This window comes from Podarcis pityusensis (genome assembly GCF_964106645.2).
Source record: "Podarcis pityusensis genome assembly, chromosome: 14".
NCBI classification, from domain to species: domain Eukaryota; kingdom Metazoa; phylum Chordata; class Lepidosauria; order Squamata; family Lacertidae; genus Podarcis; species Podarcis pityusensis.
The window spans coordinates 17,942,610-17,965,849 of record NC_138039.1 but is presented as its reverse complement, the minus strand read 5'-3'; the positions used below and the strand labels follow the sequence as shown (position 1 = coordinate 17,965,849).

The following is a 23,240-nucleotide window of genomic DNA, read 5'->3' as shown; positions in this document are numbered from 1 at the left end:
GTGTTGCTGGTTTTCTGGCTGCTTTCAGTTGATCTATAAAATGTATGTTTATAAACTGCAGTGCTCCGCGGGGTTTTTTAAAACAGAGAATCCCTGTCAATTCTGCAAAGAAGCTGTAGATGTTTCAAAAGCTTACACTGAAAATAAATTGGGTAAGATCTGGCTCATGGAATAATGACTGAATCATGCCTGCTGAACTGTCCTCTGCTCGTATTTTAGTGCATTATCACGTAATTATATGTCAGGCTAGTGTGCATTTGCCCCTTGAGAGACAGACTTGTAAAAACAGATCGAGTCTGGCCTGGCTGTCACTCAGGAATACTACAGCCCATAAAATCTCACGGCAGGAGAAATTGCCTCCCTTCTGCCAATTACAGTTTTTGTGCTTTTATTCTCTCTCATCACTTGGAGCAACTACAGTAGTTAAAAATTGAATTGCTCCTGCATTATTATTATTATTATTATTATTATTATTACACAAACATCTCTCCTTTTATATACCTACATTTAAAGGATTTATCTAATGTTCAGCAATGAGTTGACATGTTGTAAGTGAATGACATCATAGGAAATAGATATAAGGAAAGAATTATATAAATGGGACCCACTCAACTGTGGGCTGTTGTCACTCTTACAAAGTTCATTTGAGTGTGGGGCTGGAGGGGGCATGAAGCAAGAAAGAGGTATAGGGAGCATGGATTAGCTGGTTGCCTCTGTCTTCATGGTGTATCCTCTCACAAGAGCAATTTTACAGCTAAAAGCCTAAATCCTTCTCTGTCTGTTTGTTGGTTGGTTGGTTGGTTGGTTGGTTGGTTGGCTGGTTGGTTGGTTTGCAATGGGTCACAGGCTGATCCTAAAGTGGCAAAAAAGGGAGGGATGGCTCCTGTTTTAATATTAAGCATCATTTAAACATTATTTAATGCATGCTATTATTATTTTGCAATAGCAGACATGATCATGCTGCATTACAAGAGACTTGCAATTGAAAAATAGGTGTAAGGTGTAAGACAGAAAGAGTAAGAAAATGGGGAAACGGGTAAACAGGAAAAATATTTGATTATGTCAATTACACTCGGTTTCTGTTCTTGGGTGCTTCCACACCTGAAGTTTATTGTGGAATCAGTACTGCTTACACCCACAAGCTTTTTGCAGTGCCCACACAATGTTGTTGCTGTCAGAATGTCTGCCCATGCTGCTGATCAGCCCCCCTTCCGGCTAACCCAAATTTCTCCTTACTACAGAAAATTCAGTGTGCAAACACCCATTTATACAGCTGAAGCAGCTGAAGTTGTTGGCAGTGTTAGAAGCTTGTTAGCACATTGTGGGGGGATTGTTGGGGGGCAATGCCTACTTCCATTTGCTCCCTATCTGAGCATTACTTAGCCATGTTTCCAGTGGCCCCCAATACCCTTATCTGCACTGATTAACACATGCCAAAGACACCCCCCCCCCCAATTGTGGAAGATATTCTCTCAAAAACTCCACAAGGTAGATGTGGGGGAGATGGTAATCACAGTAAATGCATTTGTCAAACGTTAAATCGATACAGACATCTTGCACAAGGCCTCTGTTGTCACTGCTGCACTATTCTGCACAACCTCAGCATTAAAACAATTTTTAAAACCCAAATATCAATGTATACAGCAGCATCCCACCAAAAACCCAACCCACAAGCCTCCATTTTGCCCCTTGTGATACAGGAAAACTGACTGGATAAGGCTGGTAACATTTGTTCATGTGTATTTCCTGCTCCTTGGGAGAAAGGCGATGGCAAACCCAGACAGCATCTTAAAAAGCAGAGACATCACCTTGCCAACAAAGGTCCGTATAGTTAAAGCCATGGTTTTCCCAGTAGTGATGTATGGAAGTGAGAGCTGGACCATAAAGAAGGCTGATCGCCGAAGAATTGATGCTTTTGAATTATGGTGCTGGAGGAGACTCTTGAGAGTCCCATGGACTGCAAGAAGATCAAACGCATCCATTCTTAAGGAAATTAGCCCCGAGTGCTCACTGGAAGGACAGATTGTGAAGCTGAGGCTCCAGTACTTTGGCCACCTCATGAGAAGAGAAGACTCCCTGGAAAAGACCCTGATGTTGGGAAAGATTGAGGGCACAAGAAGAAGGGGACGACAGAGGACGAGATGGTTGGACAGTGTTCTCGAAGCTACAAACATGAGTCTGACCAAACTGTGGGAGGCAGTGGAAGACAGGCGTGCCTGGCGTGCTCTGGTCCATGGGGTCACGAAGAGTCGGACACGACTAAACAACTAAACAACAACAGTTTCATGGGGATTTTAAAATGGTTTAGAAGGTGAGTGTGTGAAGTACAGAAATACTATTTTCTATTGTTTGTGTTGCACACAGGTAATTGGGGAGTGGGAGTGTGGGGAGAGAGAACGATGGAGGAGACGTTCAAAAACTGCAACCTCAAACCAGCCTACATACATTCTGTCATGCTTTGTTCACAGGTCTGGTCAGCAAGTGGGGGAATAGCAATGAATATTATGCTTGGAACCTGTGGAAACCTAACATGCAAAATGCATGCACAGGGGAAAGAATTCATCTGGACCTAAGATTCCTCACCCTTGATCTATAGGAACTATAGGAAGCTGCTATTGGCCCATCTAGCTCAGTATTGTCTACACTGACTGGCAGCAGCTCTCCCGGCCCTGCCTGGAAGACACCAGGAATTGAACCTGGTACCTTCTGCATGCAAAGCAGTTGCTCTACCACTGAGCTTACAGCCTTTCCTCCGTACTTCCTTTGAATATATTTTTTCTGTTGAGATTATAATTTCGTTCTCTGAATGTTTGGGGTAAAAGTACAGGTTAGATCTAACTGAGTGGCTGGGGAAACCCAGCCAGATGGGTGGGGTATTATTATTATTATTATTATTATACTGCTGCATCTCATTCCCAAACTCTCCTCTGGTGCATCGAGTGATGCAGGTGTTGTGATGTCAGGAATCCTGAGAGCTTTTCCTGCCCTAAATGCCACCAACAATGGTGGGAGAATCTGGCAGTATAGTGATTTGTTTGTTTATTTATTTCATTAAATCTGTATGTTTATAATATGTGTGTGGGGGGGTATTCTTTTTGTTTGTTACTATGCTATGTGTTTTTTGTTTTTGTGGACAGAAGTACCAAATATTATATGGATAAGTACAGGCTATGATCTCGCAAGAAACTCTAAAATTACTTTTGATACTTCATCCTGAAGCCATTAGTACTGATTTTCAGCTGACTATCATACTGCTAACAACAGCAAAATAGTGTATTGCACAAAAATGGAAAAAGAAAGACCCCCCTACCATAACTGATTGTTTAAGGAAAACTTGGCAATCTGTGTTATGATAAAACTTACAAATGAGAGAAACACAATACATAATGATCAAGAAAACAAAATTAATGAGAGGTGGGCCTTGTTTTTACATTTCTGGAGTGACAAAGTATCTGTCAACATTTTCCCTTTTAATTTATTCATGGTACTATGGAGTTTTGGTTATGTTGTCCTGCTTCCCTCTTCATATGCCATTTCTTTGTTTTTTTATTTTCTATTTCACGTGCTTTTTCTTTGTTTGTTTCTGTTGCATGAGAAGCCAGGCTGTTAATGCTTTTTGCTACATATGGTTACAACAATTTAATATTACTAAAATCTAAAAGGAGAGGAGGAGGAGGAAGAGCCCTGCTGGATCAGGCCAAAGACCCATCTGGTCCTGCTTCCTGTTCTCACAGTGGCTGCCCACGTGCCCGTCGGAAGCTTGCAAGCGGGACCTGAGTGCGAGAGCAATTTCCCCTCCTGCAGTTTCAGCAACTGGTATTCACTGCCTCCAACAGTATTTGTCTAATACGGTATTTGTCTAATCACTGCCCCCCACCCACCCAAGAAAGAGTCCTAGCCCCAGTTGTATGCATTTTGAGCTGGGCTGTCCCAGACACTGCTGGGCCTGAGGGTGTGTGTGTGTGTGTGTGTGGATGTGCTCTCCTTAGCCTCTCTTGTTGTTCCTCCTCTGAGAAAGAGGACAAGCATCCTGGGTCAAAGGGTCACGGCAGAGGTCGTAGGAGCACCTCTGGATCAAACACCAGAGGCAATAACTTCCTGTGGTTGGTGGGCCCCTTTCTGTCTCTCCCCCCCCCCACCCCACCCACCCGCCCTGCTCCATTCCTCCAGCGCGGCCTGTCTCAGCTCCCTTGATCCTGCGCTCTCGCTTTTGATCTCTGTGGCATGGGTGTGAGGCATCTAAGGATTGCTTGTGAAACGCAGGCGTGGGGCAGGGGGAGCGTCCACCTCACTGCTGCTGCTGCTGCTCCTCTGTTAAAAGGCCCTGTTCCTTCTTTCTCTCTGGACACAGTTTCTTCCCTCTGTTTATGAAGTTTTTTACACCGGTGGAAGAGACCACAGGGGATATTTTGATGGATTGGAGAGAAGGAAGGTGTTTGATGTGAGCTAGGCTTTGCCTGGGAAATCCTCTCTCCGCCCCCCATTCTATTAATTTGTAACTAATATCCTCCTACTATATGGGGCCCATTGGGCTGACACCCACTCAGTTTTGGCAAGTCTGCAATTTCAGGTTCTCCTCTCAAATTGCTGTATTTCTCCCTTCCTCCTCCTCTACCCCCCACAGAGCCCAAAGCAGGTGGTCTCTAAACATGTTCAGAGTGTCTCTCACCACTGAGAAGCTTGATGAAGACAAGACAAGCACCTTTCTCACAAATGTGTGTGGTTTTTTGCTTAGGTAAGTTCTCAATAGTAACTTTAGTCTGACTTACCCATCACTAATGTATGCAGCGATCACCGAAGAATTGATGCTTTTGAATTATGGTGCTGGAGGAGACTCTTGAGAGTCCCATGGACTGCAAGAAGATCAAACCTATCCATTCTGAAGGAAATCAGCCCTGAGTGCTCACTGGAAGGACAGATCCTGAAGTTGAGACTCCAATACTTTGGCCACCTCATGAGAAGAGAAGACTCCCTGGAAAAGACCCTGATGTTGGGAAAGATGGAGGGCACAAGGAGAAGGGGACGACAGAGGATGAGATGGTTGGACAGTGTTCTCGAAGCTACCAGCATGAGTTTGACCAAACTGTGGGACGCAGTGGAAGACAGGAGTGCCTGGCGTGCTCTGGTCCATGGGGTCACGAAGAGTCGGACATGACTAAATGACTAAACAACAACAACAATGTATGCAACTTCCAGCCTGAGAGCTTTGATTCTGGCAAAATCCTCCTTTTCTTTGCACTCAGGAGTGTGTGTGTTTGAAAAACTCTCCTGAGCAGGAATTGGGAACCAATAGCCCTCCAGATGCCGTCACTCCAACTCCCATCAGCCCCAGCCAGCATTGTCAATAGTCAGGAGTGATGAGAGTTGTGGTCCAAAATACTTGCAGGGCACCAAGTTGGCAAAGGCTGCTTTCTGCTCCCAAAGCCTTATACTTGGGTTTTACGCTGCCATAGCTATCTGTATGTTGTCAGGGACGGATTGAGGGGCAGGCGACTCAGGTGCCCGCCTTGCCTGCCAAACTCGGGGGAATCCTATCAAGGACTCTCTGTTCAACTATTTACTCAACAGCTGAAACAAAAATAGTACAAACCTTCGTTTGACCCACATGGGCAGCATTGCATTAATGCTTTGTGTGTTTTTTGATTCGTGGGAAAATTTACGATGTGGCTGGCTGCTCGACAAACTGTGTGTGTGTGTGTGTGTGTGTGAGAGAGAGAGAGAGAGAGAGAGAGAGAGAGATTTGCACACTAGGATCTCATCATTTTAAATGACAGGGATAAGCCACTTGCACAAATCATGCATCCAAGCCTAAAAATGCAATTTAAAAAATGAAAGAGTTCAAAAAGTTGTACGAATGATGGAGTGTGTGCATGTGCAAGATGCATCTCACCTGGGCCATCATTTGCTCTATGGCTGGTCCTGTATGCTCTGTCTCTGCACAAGAACAGAATATGCTATTGGGTGTCATATTTAGGTCCCCAAGAATCTCTGCTCTTCCTTGATTAAGAAGTCAAGTTTCTAGCTCTTATTGTTCATGTGTGTGCTTTCTGGCAAAATCTCAGAAGCTCAGAGGGATTGCTGAATCAGATCAGGGATTGGGGTTTCAGTGGCTTAAAGCTCTCTGCTTCTCCTCTATCTCTTGCAGAAGCAGAACAAACGATGAAAAATGCTTTTAAAAGGAAAGGGAAACGAATGCAGCTGTGCAAATTTGGATGTTGAGTGACAACAATGCATTGGTGACACATAAAGTGGCCCTTTTTGCTCTGGCGGCAAAAAAGATCTGGAAGAAGGAATTGGATAAAGTAGCCATAAACTGTAAGGGAGATGAAGAGGACTTAGTTGCCACTCAGTAGTGTAGACGCGGCGGCATCCCTGTTACTGGATATCTTGCACTGCCTCTCTACTCTTTTTATTTGCAGGTGGCTGAATTATATTTTAAACCAATTGGGATTGTATAGAATTGTCATGGCCTTTGACTAGTACAATAAACTTATTTTGAGGTGTGTAAATTAAATAAATTTGTGTAATTAATGCATGTCATGGAATATGGGCTCAGGCTTCCAATTGTCCCTTTTTTTTCACAGAATGCATTCAAGACACACTTTGCACTAGGGCTGTCCCTATTACAGTGGTACCTTGGGTTAAGTACTTAATTCATTCCGGAGGTCTGTTCTTAACCTGAAACTGTTCTTAACCTGAAGCACCACTTTAGCTAATGGAGCCTCCTGCTGCCACCACGCTGCTGGAGCACGATTTCTGTTCTCATCCTGAAGCAAAGTTCTTAACCCGAGGTACTATTTCTGGGTTAGCAGAGTGTGTAACCTGAAGCGTATGTAACCTGAAGTGTATGTAACCCAAGGTACCACTGTAAAGGTAAAGGGACCCCTGACCATTAGGTCCAGTCGTGACCGACTCTGGGATTGCAGCGCTCATCTCGCTTATTGGCTGAGGGAGCCGGCGTCCAGCTTCTGGGTCATGTGGCCAACAAGACTAAGCTGCTTCTGGCAAACCAGAGCAGCGCATGGAAACGCCGTTTACCTTCCCACTGGAGCGGTACCTATTTATCTACTTGCACTTTGGTGTGCTTTTGAACTGTTAGATTGGCAGGAGCAGAGACCGAGCAACAGGAGCTCACCCCGTCGCGGGGATTAGAACTGCTGACCTTCTGATCAGCAAGTCCTAGGCTCTGTGGTTTAACCCACAGTGCTACTATACTACCACTGTACAACTCCAGAAAAAGAAGCTGTAGTCAGAATGAACCTGCACGTGTGGATGCATGCATACACAATCACCCCCAGTGTTTGCTGGCAGTGAGGCTTTTGTGTGCAATCCTCCAGTCTGGTCCCATTAACAGGAGGACATTGGTGCTTTCCATAAGCCACTTCTTTAAACAGGAGACTCCCGGAACAAAAGTCATTCGCAGCTGAGACATGAAAACCGGGGGGGGGGGGGGGGAGAGAGGCATCAACTTTGCAATGGAGCAAAGCTGAATCTCCAACCGGCAGGTACGTTGAAGCTGTTTTGTTGGCTGATAACTCTTCCTAGCAACAGACAGCACACACACTTCTCCCTGGGGATTTATTTTAGCTCTACCAACTGTTATATGTAGTGCTAGACTTTCTTTTTCTTTTTCCATCACAGCTCTTTAGAAGCTTAACAGCAGCCAACAACAGGCTTTCCCAGGCAGCTCTGTCCCCAGTCCCTTAGCAGGCTATATTGCTACTTTCCCAGGGGTCTGGAAGGAACCCAGCTGTAAATATGACACCTTTGATTTAAATTAGCAGCAGCTCTCTTGATGAGAGACAGACAGACATATGCTATCTGTCGTTACAAGGATGTCCCACTTTTCCTGCAAGCAGCTCAAGGTGGCATATGAAGTTCTTCCCATTTTATCTTCACAACAACCATGTGAGCTGCTTTAGGCTGAGAGATGTTGCCTGGCCCCAAGTTGCCCAGTGAGTTGCAATTTGAACCCTGGTCCTTTTCCAGTTTACGCCTATTAGCTAAATTCATGGAGGTATGACTATCAATGGCTGTCAACCATATTCCTGTGTGCACGCCAATCTCTGAGTGCTGAGAAATTTCAGGGGTGCTGGCGTATACCTCAGACTTGGTTTCCTTAGAATGGAAGTCACTGGAGAAGGCAGCATCTTTGTGATTATGTGGTTTTATTTACACACAAATATATAAGCCGAGCATAAGATGGAAGGGCTCACAGCACATCAACCAGATCTTGCTCCCCCACCCCTTAGGTTTTGGGAGTGAGATGTCCCAAAGTCATAGTCTTGGAATCGGCATGGAGAGCAAGTCAAGTTGTTCTCCAGCCAGGTGAGAGGAGGGAAGACCTGCTCCCTTTGGAAAGCATCACTAGCTAGTCGTTCCTATGGCAACACATATGTACTCGGCCAACTCTTTAGTCATGCAAATGGGACTTGGTTAGGCCCTTAAGAAAACAGACTGGTGTGACCATTTCAGCAGGTTTCTCCTTCTGCTGGCTTGAAGTGGCCCCAATTATGACACCCAAACTAGTCCTCCCAGCCTGTAACGATGTCCAATCCCCAAGTTCAGAGGCACAAACTGAAGAGCAGGCTGTAGATTATAGGCCCGGCTTGTGTGCTTGCCAGAGGCATCTGACTGGTTACCGATGGAAAGGCGATGCTACTAGCTGGACCATTGGGACAATCCATTCAGCAGGGTCCATCTAATAGCCTTGGCATAACTCTTTTTTTTTTTTTAATAATTTTTATTAATAGGCCAATCACATCACATTGTTCAAATCACATTGGTTCCAAATTATACAGCCAAATTTTAAATTTTTTGGGGGTACCCATATATCAAGCTCCGCATGAGTCCAAAATTCCGGATAAGTCCAGACATCACTTATTTTACTGCATTAATTAATCAGTTCTATCCAGTTCACTCCGGATAGTCCTTTATTATTTTTCTTCATCTTGTTGTTGTCGAGCCTTGGCATAACTCAGTAGCATTGCATCTGTCTTGCATGGAGAAGATCCCAGGTTCAATCCCTGGGCATCTCTCTTCAGGCAGAGCTGGCCAAGACCCTGGATAGCGGCTGCCAGTCAGTGTAGAAAGTACTGAGCTAAAATAGATCCGATGGTTTGACTCAGTGTAAGGCAAATTAATTCCTATGTTTATATGATGGTTTTTGGTTACTGATTGCGCATTGTGATTAAGTTGATTGTGTCAGCTTTTATGTAGTAGGAAGAGTTAGAGGTGCGCTTTTTTTGGATTTATAGATAATATTTTTGCTGTTTTTATTTTAAATTTTGTATATTTTATGTATCTTTTTTTGTAAGCTGCCTTGATTCTTCTTTTTTTGAGATGGTGCCTGCAAAAGATATTCCCAGGGTAGAATTTCCCCCGTGAAACCCTCCTGACCCCTTCTTTGGAGGCATTTTGGGTGCATAGTTTTTCGCAAAGCCCTTGGACAATGCTGCAGTTCATCACAGTCTCTTACATTTTCTGGTCCTTTAGCTATGAATTTCAGGAGGTGGGAACAGGGTGATTTGGTGAAACCTGGGGAGAGTAAATGTGGAATTTGCTTATTTAATTAAGGACTTCCCTAATTCCCACCCTCTTAATAATCTAAACAGTGGAATGCTAGGCTGGTTAATGTATTTATCCAGGCTAAGGTAGTTGAAATTAACTCCCACTTATATACATGAGATAAGCTAAACATCTCTAGGGATGAGGAAGAAATTCAATTCAGTTTGCATTTAAAGGTGAACCTACCAAATTCTGACGTTCTGAAACAATGTATGGTCAGAGTAATGTATAAGAAAATGCACATTGAGGGGGTAAAGTGTGCATAAGAATACATATATTAGTAAACAAAGAAAATACACAAGTGCAATACACTGTGGAAATAGCATTGCAAAAATGTGCATAAAAGGCAACATTGCATTAAAAATTTGTTAATTGGGAGAAATTTGCAGTAAAACGTCAATGAATTTTCATGAGTGTTAAAAACCTTGTGTGTTTGCGAATGTGCGAATTGATGCAAAGTGCGGGGAACTGAATTTAAGACTGGAAAAATGGGAAACTGGGTGAACTAGAATTGACAGTGCCTTCTTTAGTTATGATTAACTTGGAACTAATTTCTAAATGAACGACTCGGATGTGTTTTAAGTCTGCATACACAGCCCCAGATTGAAAGGTGGAGTAAAATTGTTGAAGACTGCCAACTTGAAGAAAACTTAGTTGACTTATTATATGGTTTTTAGTTGGTTGATTGATCAGATGATGGGTGAAACTAGGCTTTATTTCACCTCAAAGACCCAGTTTGGCCAAAAAAAACAAAAAACAAAAAACCATAGGAGTGGGAAAATACCAAGGAAGTTGGCTTGGGTTTTCTTTGTTTTTGGATCATGTGTCAACCCTGTTGCAATGTGACACCATTTTAGAAGAGGCATCCTGCTGTGTGTGTGTGTGTGTGTGTGAATGAGAGAGAGAAAACGACTCTCCTAAGAAGGTGCCTGCTACTCACATTTTTGTCAGTTCTTGAATAAAAATCATAAACAAAAAACGGTGTTACAATTACAGTGAGCTCAGCAGCAGAACGGTGGAGCTTTGCATGCAGAAAGTCCTAGATTTCATTTCAGGCATCTCCAATTAGGGCTGGGAGAGACTGACTTCCTGAGACCTTGGTGATCCTTTGCCAGTTAGTTGACAATATTGAGCTAGATGGACCAGCAGCCAGACTCAACATAAGGCAGCTTCCTATGATCCTAACAGGGGAGAAGAGCCCTGCTGCATCAGACCATCTATGTATGCCGATCTAGTCCAGCATTCTGATTGGAGCACAATAGCTCTCTTGACACCCCCCCCCCCAGGAACTGGTATTTTACCTCTCCTACAAGGTGATAGCCTTGTCCTCCATGAATTTATCTGACCGCCCTTTAAAGTTGTCTGTCCTGAATTCCCCAGCCTTCAACTCGATCAGATGACCATGAGTTCTTGTATTAAGGAGAGAGACAGATCTGATAAATAGTTCAACCCTAGTTATAAACAAAGCAGTCTTGTCATTTTTTTTAAAAGGCCTTCAGTGGTGTTTGAACACCCTTGTTGTGGCTAAGAAGAACAGTACATGCAGGGTTTAAGCTGTGCTGAGGTGGCTGTGGTTGGCTGCCGAAGGCCGAATCTTAAAGTCTTCTGGGTGAAGTGGCAACGGGAGATGTTGCTATCAAAAGGCAGCCAAGGTAAAAGTGAGTTTTGCGGCAACCCTTTTCTGGCAATGGCCTTGTAAAGCTCAGTACTCCTGTGCTGCCCTAACCTGTGGTGAAGGGTGCTATGACAGGTAATCTCAGTTTCATGTGTCTAGCTGGGATGTTCATCAAAGAGTCAAACGCCCATGACTATGCGCATACAGTCGTACCTTGGTTTTCGAACAGCTTAGTTCTCGAACGTTTTGGCTCCCAAACGCCGCAAACCCGGAAGTGAGTGTTCCAGTTTGCGAATGTATTTTGGAAGCTGAATGTCCGACACGGCTTCCGATTGAGTACAGGAAGTTCCTGCAGCCAATCAGAAGCCACGTCTTGGTTTTCTAATGTTTTCGGAAGTCGAACGGACTTCCAGAACAGATTCAGTTTGAGAACAAAGGTAAGACTGTACCATGTTTAAAGCACATGACGTCCGTCCTCCACAAGATTCCTGAGAACTGTAGTTTCTGAAGCATGCTGGGAGTTGTAGCTGGGTGGGAGAGTTTTGCTTGCAGTTCATGGCTAGCTAGAGAGAAGCACTCTGTACATGCTCAGATGAACTTCCTGTTGCTTTGAATACTGGAGAGTGGACCCCTGGCATTTAAACAGATATCTAGGTGAGTAAGTTCCAGTACTGAATCCTGACCTAGATGTACTCTTCATGATCCCCTGCAAAGTGGATGAACTTTTTCACATAAATCGGCTGTGACTTGCCCAGCCTGGCTTAGCACGGGAAACAGAACTCTGTTGCAAATGTGCTGTTAGGAAGATTAACAGACATGCTTAGCATAGCGAATCAGTCCCAGCCAGCATGCTCAGTAGTCAGGGATGATGGCAGCTGTAGTCCAAAAACATCTGGATGGCCGCAGGTTTCCCACCCCTGCTTTAAACTAAAGATGAGCTGAAATGAAGGGAGGGCATCTGGTTTGCATGCTGCTGCCAGTCAGTGTAGACAATACTGCGCTAGATGGACTAACTTGGTCTTGGAATAAGGCAGATTCTTATGTTCCTATCCCAACTTTTTACTGGCTCCCTTGGCCAGTAAAGCGAGATGAGCGCCACAACCCCAGAGTCGGTCATGACTGGACCTAATGGTCAGAGGTCCCTTTACCTTTACCTTAGGCCTCGATACAGGCCCATCTAGAGAGCCAGTGTGGTGTAGTGGTTAGTATGTTAGACTAGGACCTGGGGGACCAGGGTTCAAATCCTAACTGAGCCATGGAGCCATGGAGCTTGTCGCGTTACCTTGGGTCAGTTCCAGTCTGTCTGCCTAACCTACCTCAAGCATTGCCACAAAGGATGGAACGGGGAAAGGCAGAGAACGATCTTCACCACCTTGAGCTCTTTGGAGGAAAGATGGGATACAGAAAAATAAAATACAGAGTGATTCCCAGGTATCCATGCTGGGCCTCTTCTAGTAGGCTTTCAAACTTCCATTCCAGCCTCTTTGATCCTATATCACCTGCCGTCACCTCAGCCCACCTGCCTCTTGCTGCGGCTGCAGATTACGGCTGCCTGAATCATCGCTCACCTTTTAAAGGAAAGAGAGGCAATTTGGGGAGAACCCAGTCTCCAAAATGCCCTGTGGAAGAGGTCTGGGCTTGCCCGGGCCCTTGGAGGCCTGGTATGGTCAGCATCTCCGCCAGTGGCCAAGAGGCCTTTGGGATGTTCTCTCATTCTGAAAGAATTCCCCCCACTTGGTGGGTCTCGGTGGTGTCTGTCTCTCGGTTTTGGAAGGCTCTGCAGCTCCCTCTCTCTCTCTTCTCCCCCCACCCCCCTTTGATCTCCTCCGAGTGTTTGCCCAGTCGATCAACCCAGACAGGGTTAGCGTCTGAGGTCAGTCGCTTTTCCATTCCAAACTCCCAGCCCATCGGTGAGAGGGGAGGAGATTCCGGTTACACCCCCCTCCTCGCCTCTCTTTTTCTGCTCACCCCAGACACACACCCGGGAGAGCTGCTTTATAACTCTGTTCCTCCCTGACCCAGGAACTTAATTTCCCTGTTGATGTGCTCGCTCGCTCTTTCTCTCTCCCCAAGGTTGTTCACCAAGCCATCTTCCTTTCCTAGAGAACCTTCTTCCCCTTAGCCTCTGGCCTGCTGGCTCCAAAAGATCCAGCACCTTTCCATTTGCCCCTGGGCCTGCCTGGATTTTATTATTTTTATTTAGAAAAAGAAACTGGAAGAGAACGCATTGAGTAAAGAGAAGAGGAGCAGGAGGGCGAACCCCACAACTGGATGAAGTTCGAGGGAAGAGACTGGGAGCCCCATTTGCTGGTGAAACATGGACCTTTCCCTCTCGATGGCTGCGCTTTAAGTGATGCTGCTTTTTGGAAGGCCTCGTGTCTGGCTGCTGGTGGGAGAAGGCAGAATGGACACTGGCGCGTCCAGGACAGGCGATAAAATGAGGAGTGTGTGCTGGGGGGTGTGAGAGCGGAGGGGAGGGAAAAAAGAAGAGCTTTCTTTGGTTTCTTGTTATTTCCCCCTCCTCCTCCCTTCCCTTCACCTTCCTCTCCCCACTCTCTCTTTCTCTCCCCCCCCCCCGCAGCCTCCTTGCAAATGTGATTGTTTTGTCTATCACACAAGGCAAAAGTGGAAGACTCTTCCTGGGTTTTGGGGGTGGGGGAACACACACAAAAAAAGGAAGGAGGCGCAGCAGTGGCTGGCAGGAGCTTGGTGGCGCGGCTGGATGCCTTTTTGGACTTTCCTCGGGAAGGGCTCGAAGCGAGAGGGCGGCCAGCGACGGCTCGGAGGGGAGCAGCACCTTCGCGACCCCATGCTGCCTTCACTCATCCTGTCTCTGCTGTCTCTCCTGGCAGAAGGGGCCAGCCTGCAGCCAATCAGGATGAGCCACCTAGGGGTGTGCCCCAACCAGCTGAACCCCAACCTGTGGGTGGATGCGCAGAGCACCTGCGAGAGGGAGTGCCAGGCCGATCAGGTGAGTCGGGGACGCTGTAGGTGAGCTCGCTCGCTCGCTCTCTCGCCCACCCGCTTTGCGAGAGCTTCGGCGCGCAGTTCCGGGCCTAGCCAGCAGGGGGTGGTGCTGTGCTCCCCTCGGGTGAAATGCCCTTCTATGGCAAAAGAGTAATAGCTCAGCCCGGGAGGTCGCATCGCTCGAGGGTTTGTCACCGAGGGAGGCTTAGGAAGGTGCCTCATCTGAAAAGCGCAGGAGTGGCTCCCTTGCATTCAGGATTTTTCGGGATTCAACCTGGGACCACCTGCATGTAAAGCAGATAGATGCTCTGCCCTTGAGCCACAGCCCTTCCCTGGTTTGTAGGCAGAAGGTCTGAGGATCGGCCCCTGGCGTTTCCAGTTAAAACAGTCCCCGATAGGCATCGTTCATTCCCAACTCTGCTGAGACCACTGCCAGTCAGAGTGGACAGTGCTGTCCTAGACAGACCAATGATCTGACACAGCATCAGGCAGCTTTATATGCTCAATAAACTTTATGGTGCAGCTGAGAATCTGGCTTCCCTCGAGTTTTTTCGTTTTTGTTTTCTAAGACCTTCTGTTAAGAGGTCTGGAAAGAACCCTATCCGAGATACAGGAGGGTCTTGATAGACCCAGTGGTCTGACTCAGAATTCAGCAGCTTCCTATGTTCCTTCTCTCTGCCAGCAAGGGCAAAGGGACGGTGCCTGCATTTACTCAGCACTCTGTACATGCTCAGAGGATCTATTTTATTTGCTTCTCTGGATGCTTCAGAGATACTGCAGATTGTTAGGCTAATAAGCCTACATCATTTTAGGATTATTTTTCTATTTCTTTTCGGAAGCTACACACCTTCCCTCTTTTGCATAAAACTCAAAACATCAATGTGCCTGGGTATAAAAGTTGCAGCTGTAATCAATTCTCCCTCCATCTGGTTTTTTTTTTGGTTGTTGTTGTTGTTTTGCGCACCTTCTCTCACGCGCAATTCCCAGATGCAGGATGTCCTTTAGTCTAGATGGGTCACAGAAATAGGGGTGTCTAATCAAGTCATTGGGGCAAGTAGTACCCCTTCTTCACCTAATGATATGTTGTGCCCCTGGAGCAGTACAGGGGGACTGACTCCCGAAGTGGTGACAGGTTTTTGGGTGCCAGTAAGGATGGCAGAATGGGAGAGAAAAACAGTTCTGACCCATGGGGCACCATCAACCACGGAACTCTTATGTGCAAAGAAACTCTTAGGAGCTTCGGATGAGCGCAAATGATATTTGCACAAGAGAACTCCCCAGTGCTAATCTGTCATGGCTCAGTGACAGGGCACATATTTGCACACCAAAGAACTCTGGTTCAGTTCTCCCAACATCTTCAAGTTGGGCTGGGAAATTATCCAGTATGGGAGCCCATTTTAGATAAAGCTGAGCTAGATGGTCTGAGTATGGCAGCTTTTGGTGTACCTCCAAGAAGGAGATCATATCTTGGGTCATCCTTGACCAAATGCTGCAATTCCAAGGGGGTGGGCAGTGGAGGAACCAATGCTCATGAATGTGGGCATGAATACATTCCAGTTTGGGAAACTGTGACATTTTGCTCAGCCTTAGGACTAAGCTGATAGGCTGGTTCACATTGTCCCTTTTCCTCCTCCATGTGAACAGCCAGGGTCATGGGAACTTCTGCACCTTATCTGTATGCAGCCTGCAGTGTACGTGGGTGCCTGCGTGCATGATAGTAGGTATATGCATAGCTCAGAATGAGCCAGGCGACTCAAGGAGAAAAGGAAGTTGCTTTGTAAACCACACAGTCCAAGGGCAGTATCTAACAGTACTCCATCAAGTGTGGAAGTTACTACAGTGTGCCTCATTCCCACACTCCTGAGACATGTGGAAGAAGCCAACATTGTGGCTCTTTCTCACACTTGCATTGCCCCAGGACAGGTGGCGCTGGCATGGCAAGTAGACATATCACTGGTGTTGTTAGTACAGCACAGGTGGGCATAGTGCCAATGCCCCTTGGGACTAGTGGGGTGGAGAGCAGAGAGGCGAATGGTAGGTGGCGTGCGAGCCAATGACAGGCAGTGCCAAATAATTCCTGGCCCATCCTCTCCTCTGCTGAGTTTTACAAGGGGGTTGGACTAGATGACCCTCGGGGTCCCTTCCAACTCTACAATTATCTGATTCAAAGAAGGCAGGCAAGTTGGGTGGGCAGACATAGGTTGGTGAGGCAGTTCCCTGTTCACCCTAATGGAGCAGTACCCATTCATGCTAATGGTGCAGTCGCCACTGACAGATGGGAATGGTAATTGCTGCTGAGGGAATGGAAGCCCCTACATCACTTCCATGTGGAGAATTCCATGCATTGTCATCATTTTCATTATTACATTTGAAACCATTAAGGAGCTCAAGGCAGCACATATGCTTTCTTGCTCCTCCCTCCCTTTATCCTCACAACAATCCTGTGAGGGAGGCTAGACTGAGAGAGAGAGAGAGAGAGAGAGAGACTCAAGGGTCACCCAGTCAGCTGAGTGAGGATTTGAACCCGCATCTCCCCACTCCTAATATGACACAGTATAAACCATCACATAGGAAACAACACACAATATGTTTCCATGTAGGAAAGTCTTTCTTGTGTGAAGTGGTCCTTCCTTCCTTGGGAGGTGCAAGCGGTTGCTAGGAAACCAGAATAGGATCCTCTATGACTCTGGCTTTAACACCCACCCTCAAATACTTGGTTAAGCCCCATCCTCTGCTTTTGCCATCCATCTCTCTTATCAGTCCCCCACATAACTGGAAATATATATATTTGCATATGTGATGGCAACTAGAGGAGGAGAAAGAGAGGACAGAGGATGTGAGCGGAGGTGGGGACCTTCTTCCCAAACTTTGGACCTCCTGGGAAACTCGGCAAACCTACTGTACCTGGAATTGGGTGTGGAGAGTACAGTTGAATGGGACACAGTTGTGGGTAGCCAGAGAAGGTGCCATCCACCTGCCTATAGAAAGCAAGTCTAGAGTGAGAGACTAGGGTGATGTCTGCTGTTTCCAGGAACTCTTCTCCCTGTAATACTTTCCTGGATGATCTGAGAGTTTGTTTGGACCCTGGGTGAGAACCTGGAGGCTGAGAGGGAGGGTGTGTCAGAAGGAAAATGAACTGATGCTGATTTTTAAAATATATTAGTAACTTTCTATTAATTTTTATATGCAGTTGTTTATTTTTGTAATATTTTGATTAAGTTGTCTGTTGTTGCTTCAGTTTTCTCTAAACCACTTAGAAATATTTTTTAACATATTAAGCGGTATAGAAATCAATCAATCAATCAGCTTTGTCAAATTGTGGCTGTGCTACTTAGTTTTTGTCTGGGAAGGGAGTTGAAAGATTCTTTGCAATTAATCCCTCCCTTCCTCTCATTCCCTTGTGTGAGAGACCGTCCAAAAACATCTTTTTTGCTCAAAGTGGTAAACTGGTTCCCCCATCCCCACCCCAGTCAGGGTCAATTTTAGTCAAGCAACTTCTTATGTGATAAGGAAGCAGCAATGCCACCCCTCCCCCCCCCCCGGTGAGAGCACAAGTACCTCAGAGGTAAAATTGTACCCCACAGCTTAGAGCATGGTTGGGGCTTGTGGTCCTCCAAACATTGTTGAACGACGCCTCCCATCAGCCCAGCATGACCAACGTGGCCAATGGTCTGGGATGATGGGAGATGGATTCTGACAACACCTGGGGGGCCACAGGTTCCCCAGGCCAAAGCCAGATCTAGGGGAGTGCGACTGGTTCAGTTGCACTGGGTGCAGAGGTTCTGGGGCAGGTGCCACAACAATGAAAAGCAATGGGAGGCAAAGGGGCAGATTTTGGCATTGCACAAAGCACCACTGAAATTTGAGATTCCAAGGTCCTCCACTGCCGAGGCCTGGTTAAGGGAACTGAAGGGTCAATGGAGCCAGAGCCAACTGAATTAAACTGCAAGCAGAGCCACTAATTCTGGTTTTGTCCCCATCTTCCTCCTCCTCCCTGTTTAGTTCTACAGTGACAACACTGAGACTCAGGAAGGAAGAAGAAGATGACAGGCAGGACAGCTCCCAGGACTGGTTGCAATAAGAATGTAGGCAGGTGGCTGCAGGCAAGCTCAGGTTGATGGGCCACATTCACCCTTATGGACCAGCCTGCACTGTAGATGTGTGTATTAGAGGCAGGTTGCTTGACAGCGGCATATATAAGCATATAGGAAGACTTGGGGATGTTGTTTCTGCTAGGTCACAACCATGGCTGTCAACGTTTCCCTTTTTTTAAGGGAAATTCCCTTATTCCAAATAGGATTCCTCACAAGAAAAGGGAATAGTTAACAGCTATGGTCACAACCCAGAGGAGGCCCGTAGGCCCCATCTGCACTATGTGCTTAAATCAGTATCACTGATTTTTAAACATGACTTTTAAACAGTCATGGCTGTTTAAGGTGGTTATGCTGCTGCTGTAGTTGCACAGAGGAGATGGGGCCTTACACAGGCAGCTATGTATTTAGACACAGGGGCAGAGCACAGGTGAAGCGGCCTACTACCGGGGCATCCATTTTGTTCTTCCTCACACATGAGCTGATTCATGAGGTTAAAAAAAGAAAAAGGCCCTTTCCAGAAAAGCTGGGAGTTCGCCAGGAGATGCTTCTCCTGTCTGAGCCTCTCCTGAGCTCTCTCTGCCTCCCTTTTTTGCTTCAATGGGATGCCAGAGGGAGGTGCTGACAGCCCTAGACAAGCCATGCTGCCTCATCCGGAGATGGGTGGCATTCTCTGGACCACAGACTTCCCTCCCTTCGAGCCAAATAATTCATCCCTGAACCTGCTCTAGTTCTCACTGAGGTGTTAAAAGGTTGGTGGGGGGGAACCGAAGGGGCCTCCATATTCAATTTTTTTTTAATCCCCCTTGTGTGCGGAGGATTACTCCATCAAGGCCCTTTCCTTCCTTGCTTGTTTCAAGGGGTTTGTGGTTTAGGCCACAATCCTAAAGCAAGATGAATGTCAGCTGAGGGGCCAATAGATGCTGCTTAACTGCTGCTCTGCCAACAGGAGGAGGTTCTCCTGCAGAATGGCACTTAACATCACTGGCACACCCACAGAAAACCCTCAGAAGCTGCCTTATACTGAATCAGGCCCATTGGTCCATTTAGCTTGGTAATTTCTACATTGGCTGGCTGAGGCTCTTCAGCCTTTCAGGCAAGGATCTCCCCCAGCAGCACTTGGGAGAGGCCAGAATTTGAACCTGGGACCTTCCGCATGCAAAGCAGATGTTGAGCTAGGACTGAGCTACTATGGTTTTCCCGCAAAAGCAAAATAAGCTGTTTTATATTGAATCCATCCAGCTCAGTTCTGTTGACACTGACTGGCAGCCGCTCTCCAGGGGTTCCAGGCAGGGGACATTCCCAGTCCTAACCTGGAGGTGCTGGGGATCAAACCTGGGACCTTCCACAGGGGTGGATGTATCCGTGGTAGTGTGTGGAAACAGGGCACTTTGGGGGCAAATGAGAATCAGCAAGACCTCTTTGTTGACCTTCATTCTCCCACAAAGGGGCCCTCAAGTATGCCAGTCCTGCCGCTGGTGTAACTAATTCCCTCCCATTCACCACAACTTGTATGGGAGAAGCGGACTGTGGGGGTTAAGAAAAATCATGGCCACAGTTTAGAGAAGGAAAAGGCACCGCAACACCACTCTGGCTGCAGTGAGCCAGCAAGGTTTTGGAAACCACCACAGAAGTGTCCCCTCAGCACCAGCATAGAATTAATTTATTTGCCCAGGTTTCTCCTGACCCATGAAATTGGGCCCTGGTTTATGTGTATGAAGTCCCTGAATCTGTTTTATTTGCTTTTTATGTTTGTTTTATTGATTTTAAGCTGTACAGTACATTAACAAAAAACAACAATTAGGCTGTTTTAATGGGAGCTGATTTCATTTTGCACTTAGTGTGCACTCACTGCTTACTATAGATAGATAGATAGATAGATATAGATAGATAGATAGATAGATAGATAGATAGATAGATAGAAGATAGATAGATAGATAGATAGATAGATAGATAGATAGATAGATGATAGATAGGTTTAGAATAAAGGCTTCCAGAATAAAAGTAAGATACAAAACCACACATAACTGATTAATAAGAAGCCAGCCAAACCACCACCCAGCCCCCAAATACAAAAATCCAGATAACTCACCATCTGTCCAATAAAACAACAGGATTACTCTGCCAAATAGTAGCAGGGTTTTTTGTTGTTAAACTTCTGGTTGTGAGCTATTTTTTAATGTGATTTAATTGTTATAGGAGATGCCATTTCTTGCATATTTTGTTATTTCCATGGAGTGGGAACTGCCTTGAGAATGGCTGCAGTTCCGTAATAGAGCATCTGCTTTGCATGCAGATTCAATCCCTGGCGGGGCTGGGATAGTTCCTTGTCTGAAATCCTTGTCTGAACTAGTTGGGCTGAAGTTGGACTCCAGTATAAGGCAGCTTCCTATATGCATATTTATTTATTGAATTTGAATTCATACCCCACCTTCCTCCCTAAGGAGCCCTGGGTGGCAAACAGTTACACAACTTAAAAACAAAGCAGAAACATTCCTAAAATGTTAAAACTTACAATTGAAAACATTCTAAAAGCAATAGCAGTTAAAAGCATACTTCCATCCAGCTATCATATCATTGTAAAGTTGGAAGGGATCACGAGGATCTAGTCCAACCCCCTGCAATGCAGGAATCTTTTGCCCAACGTGGGACTCAAACCCACGACCCTGAGATTAGAGTCTCATGCTCTGCCAATTTAGCTATTTTATCTCAGGATTACCAGGAACAGTATTCTTCAGCTACCAGATATGCTTGTGTGAACAGGTGTGTTTTAAAATTCTTCCAAAAGTTAATGGGTGGAGACAGGCTCACCTCACAACAGAGGGCATTCCACAACTGGGGAACCACCACCGAAAAGGCCCTGTCACACCTAGTTTGGTGGGAAAAACGATGCCGATTCACTCAAATCTAAAAGTTCTGCTCCTCCTCCTCCTCTGCAGGACTGCGAAGGCTTTGAGAAATGCTGCACCAACGTCTGTGGCCTGCGGAGCTGTGTGGCAGCCCGCTACGCGGACGGAAGCCTCTCCTCGCTGGAGCTGGTGCAAGAGGCCACATGCGAGAGCTTTGTGTGCACGCAACAGGGCTCGGACTGTGACATCTGGGACGGGCAGCCCGTCTGCAAGTGCAAGGACAGGTGCGAGAAGGAACCCAACTTCACCTGCGCCTCCGACGGACTCACCTACTACAACAAGTGCTACATGGATGCCGAGGCCTGCATCCGGGGCATCAGCCTGGCCGTGGTGCCGTGCAAGTACATTTTCACCTGGCCCAACACCAGCCCGGTGCCGATGGAGACCACGGCTCACCCGACGCCTGGCGCAGGCACTGAGCTGCCCATACCGCCGGCCCTCTACAACAACCCCTTCCACCAGTTGGTCTACGTGGGGGGCACAGTCAGCTTTCACTGCGATGTGAGTGGGCGGCCGCGCCCCGACATCACGTGGGAGAAGCAGAGCGACCACCAGGAAAACTTCATCATGCGGCCCGACCAGATGTATGGCAACGTGGTCGTGACCAACATCGGCCAGCTGGTCATCTACAACGCCCAGCCGGAGGACGCCGGGATCTACACTTGCACGGCCAGGAACTCCGCCGGCCTCCTGCGGGCGGACTTCCCGCTGTCTGTTGTCAAGAGAGAGCACTCCAGAGGGGAGCCGAAGGCATCCAGCCCTCCTCAGCTCCCGCCTGGCGAGTGCCTGAAGGAACCTGACAAGCAGGAATGCGAGGCCTACCAAGTCCGCTGGCATTTTGACTCCAAGAGAGGCTTGTGCACCACTTTCCGCTATGGCGGTTGTGGGGCTAACCAGAACCACTTCGATACCTACGAAGAGTGCCAACTGGCCTGCGTCAATAACGCCGTCAACCTCTGCACTCTCCCCATCGTGCAGGGCCCCTGTAAGAACTGGGAGCCCCGCTGGGCCTACAACCACCTGATGAAGCAGTGCCACTCCTTCATCTACGGCGGCTGCGAGGGCAACGAGAACAACTTCGACGGCAAGGAGAGCTGCGAGGACGTCTGCCCTTTCCCCAAGACGCTGCAGTGCAAAGCCTGCCGTCTGAAGAGCAAGATGGTGCCCAGCCTCTGCCGCAGCGACTTCGCCATCGTGGGACGGCTGATGGAGATCATCGAGGACCAGGATTCTGGCATTGCCCGCTTTGCCCTGGATGACATCCTCAAGGACGAGAAGATGGGCCTCAAATTCTTCAACATCAAGTACCTGGAGGTGACCTTGACAGATATGGACTGGAACTGCCCCTGCCCCAACATGACCACTGAGGATGGGCCCCTCATCATCATGGGCGAGGTGCAGGAAGGCATGGCGGTCCTCGACCCCAACAGCTACATCCGGGCCGCCAATGATAAGCGGGTCAAGAAGATCCACGAACTGCTGGAGAAGAAGACGTGCGAACTTCTCAACCGGTTCCAGGACTAGCATGGGCGGCAGTGACAGCTGCTGCTTGTCTGTGGCAGAGAAGGGAAGGCAGACAAAGGCTGACGTCCCTTTCCCCAAGAGACTCTGCTCTCCTTTTCTTGTGCTGTGCTGCAGCTATGCAAGGACTGGGTTGGAGACTGGCAGGACAAATCTGGCGCTCCTGGAAAGCCCATGAGCCTCCAAGTGGGTCCAGAGTGCAGAGGGGCGAATCCTTATTCCATGCCACCTTCACGGACCTGCCTCTCATTTTTAGATGTTTTCAGTTATTATCACTACTGTTTCAATGAGCTCCATTATTGCTTGTAACTACCTATTGTCTGTTTTTGTGTGTGAGAGAGAGCTGTAATTTATCTGCGCCTGTGACATCCCTCCAGCCCAGCCTATGTGGAATTAATAATAATAATAACGAAAAGGAAATCCTGTGTTCCTTTTACACTGGAGGTTGTTCTCTACCAGCCCCTTTCTTTCCTGTTGTAAAAGCAAATTCTAGCTAAAAAGGTCATGAGGACTAGCCTCCCATCAAATAATGGCAAAGGGAACGGGGAGAAACAGGCTTACTGTAGCCGG

The 23,240-nt window shown here is 47.0% G+C and overlaps 1 protein-coding gene across 1 annotated transcript; it reads left to right on the top strand.

The window, feature by feature from the left end:
* The first annotated feature begins 13,112 nt into the window (after positions 1-13,112).
* Positions 13,113-23,090, top strand: WFIKKN1 (WAP, follistatin/kazal, immunoglobulin, kunitz and netrin domain containing 1). The gene is made up of 2 exons (XM_080981570.1): positions 13,113-14,153; positions 21,180-23,090. The coding sequence occupies exons 1-2, from the start codon at positions 13,905-13,907 to the stop codon at positions 22,671-22,673; spliced, it is 1,743 nt and encodes a 580-aa protein (XP_080837696.1). The 5' UTR covers positions 13,113-13,904; the 3' UTR covers positions 22,674-23,090.
* The last annotated feature ends 150 nt before the right edge of the window (positions 23,091-23,240 follow it).

Coding starts and splice junctions, on each gene's coding strand:
- WFIKKN1 (XM_080981570.1), top strand. CDS start 13,905: ATGCCTTTTTGGACTTTCCTCGGGAAGGGCTCGAAGCGAGAGGGCGGC. Junction 14,154..21,179: donor GGGAGTGCCAGGCCGATCAG/GTGAGTCGGGGA, acceptor CCTCCTCTGCAG/GACTGCGAAGGCTTTGAGAA.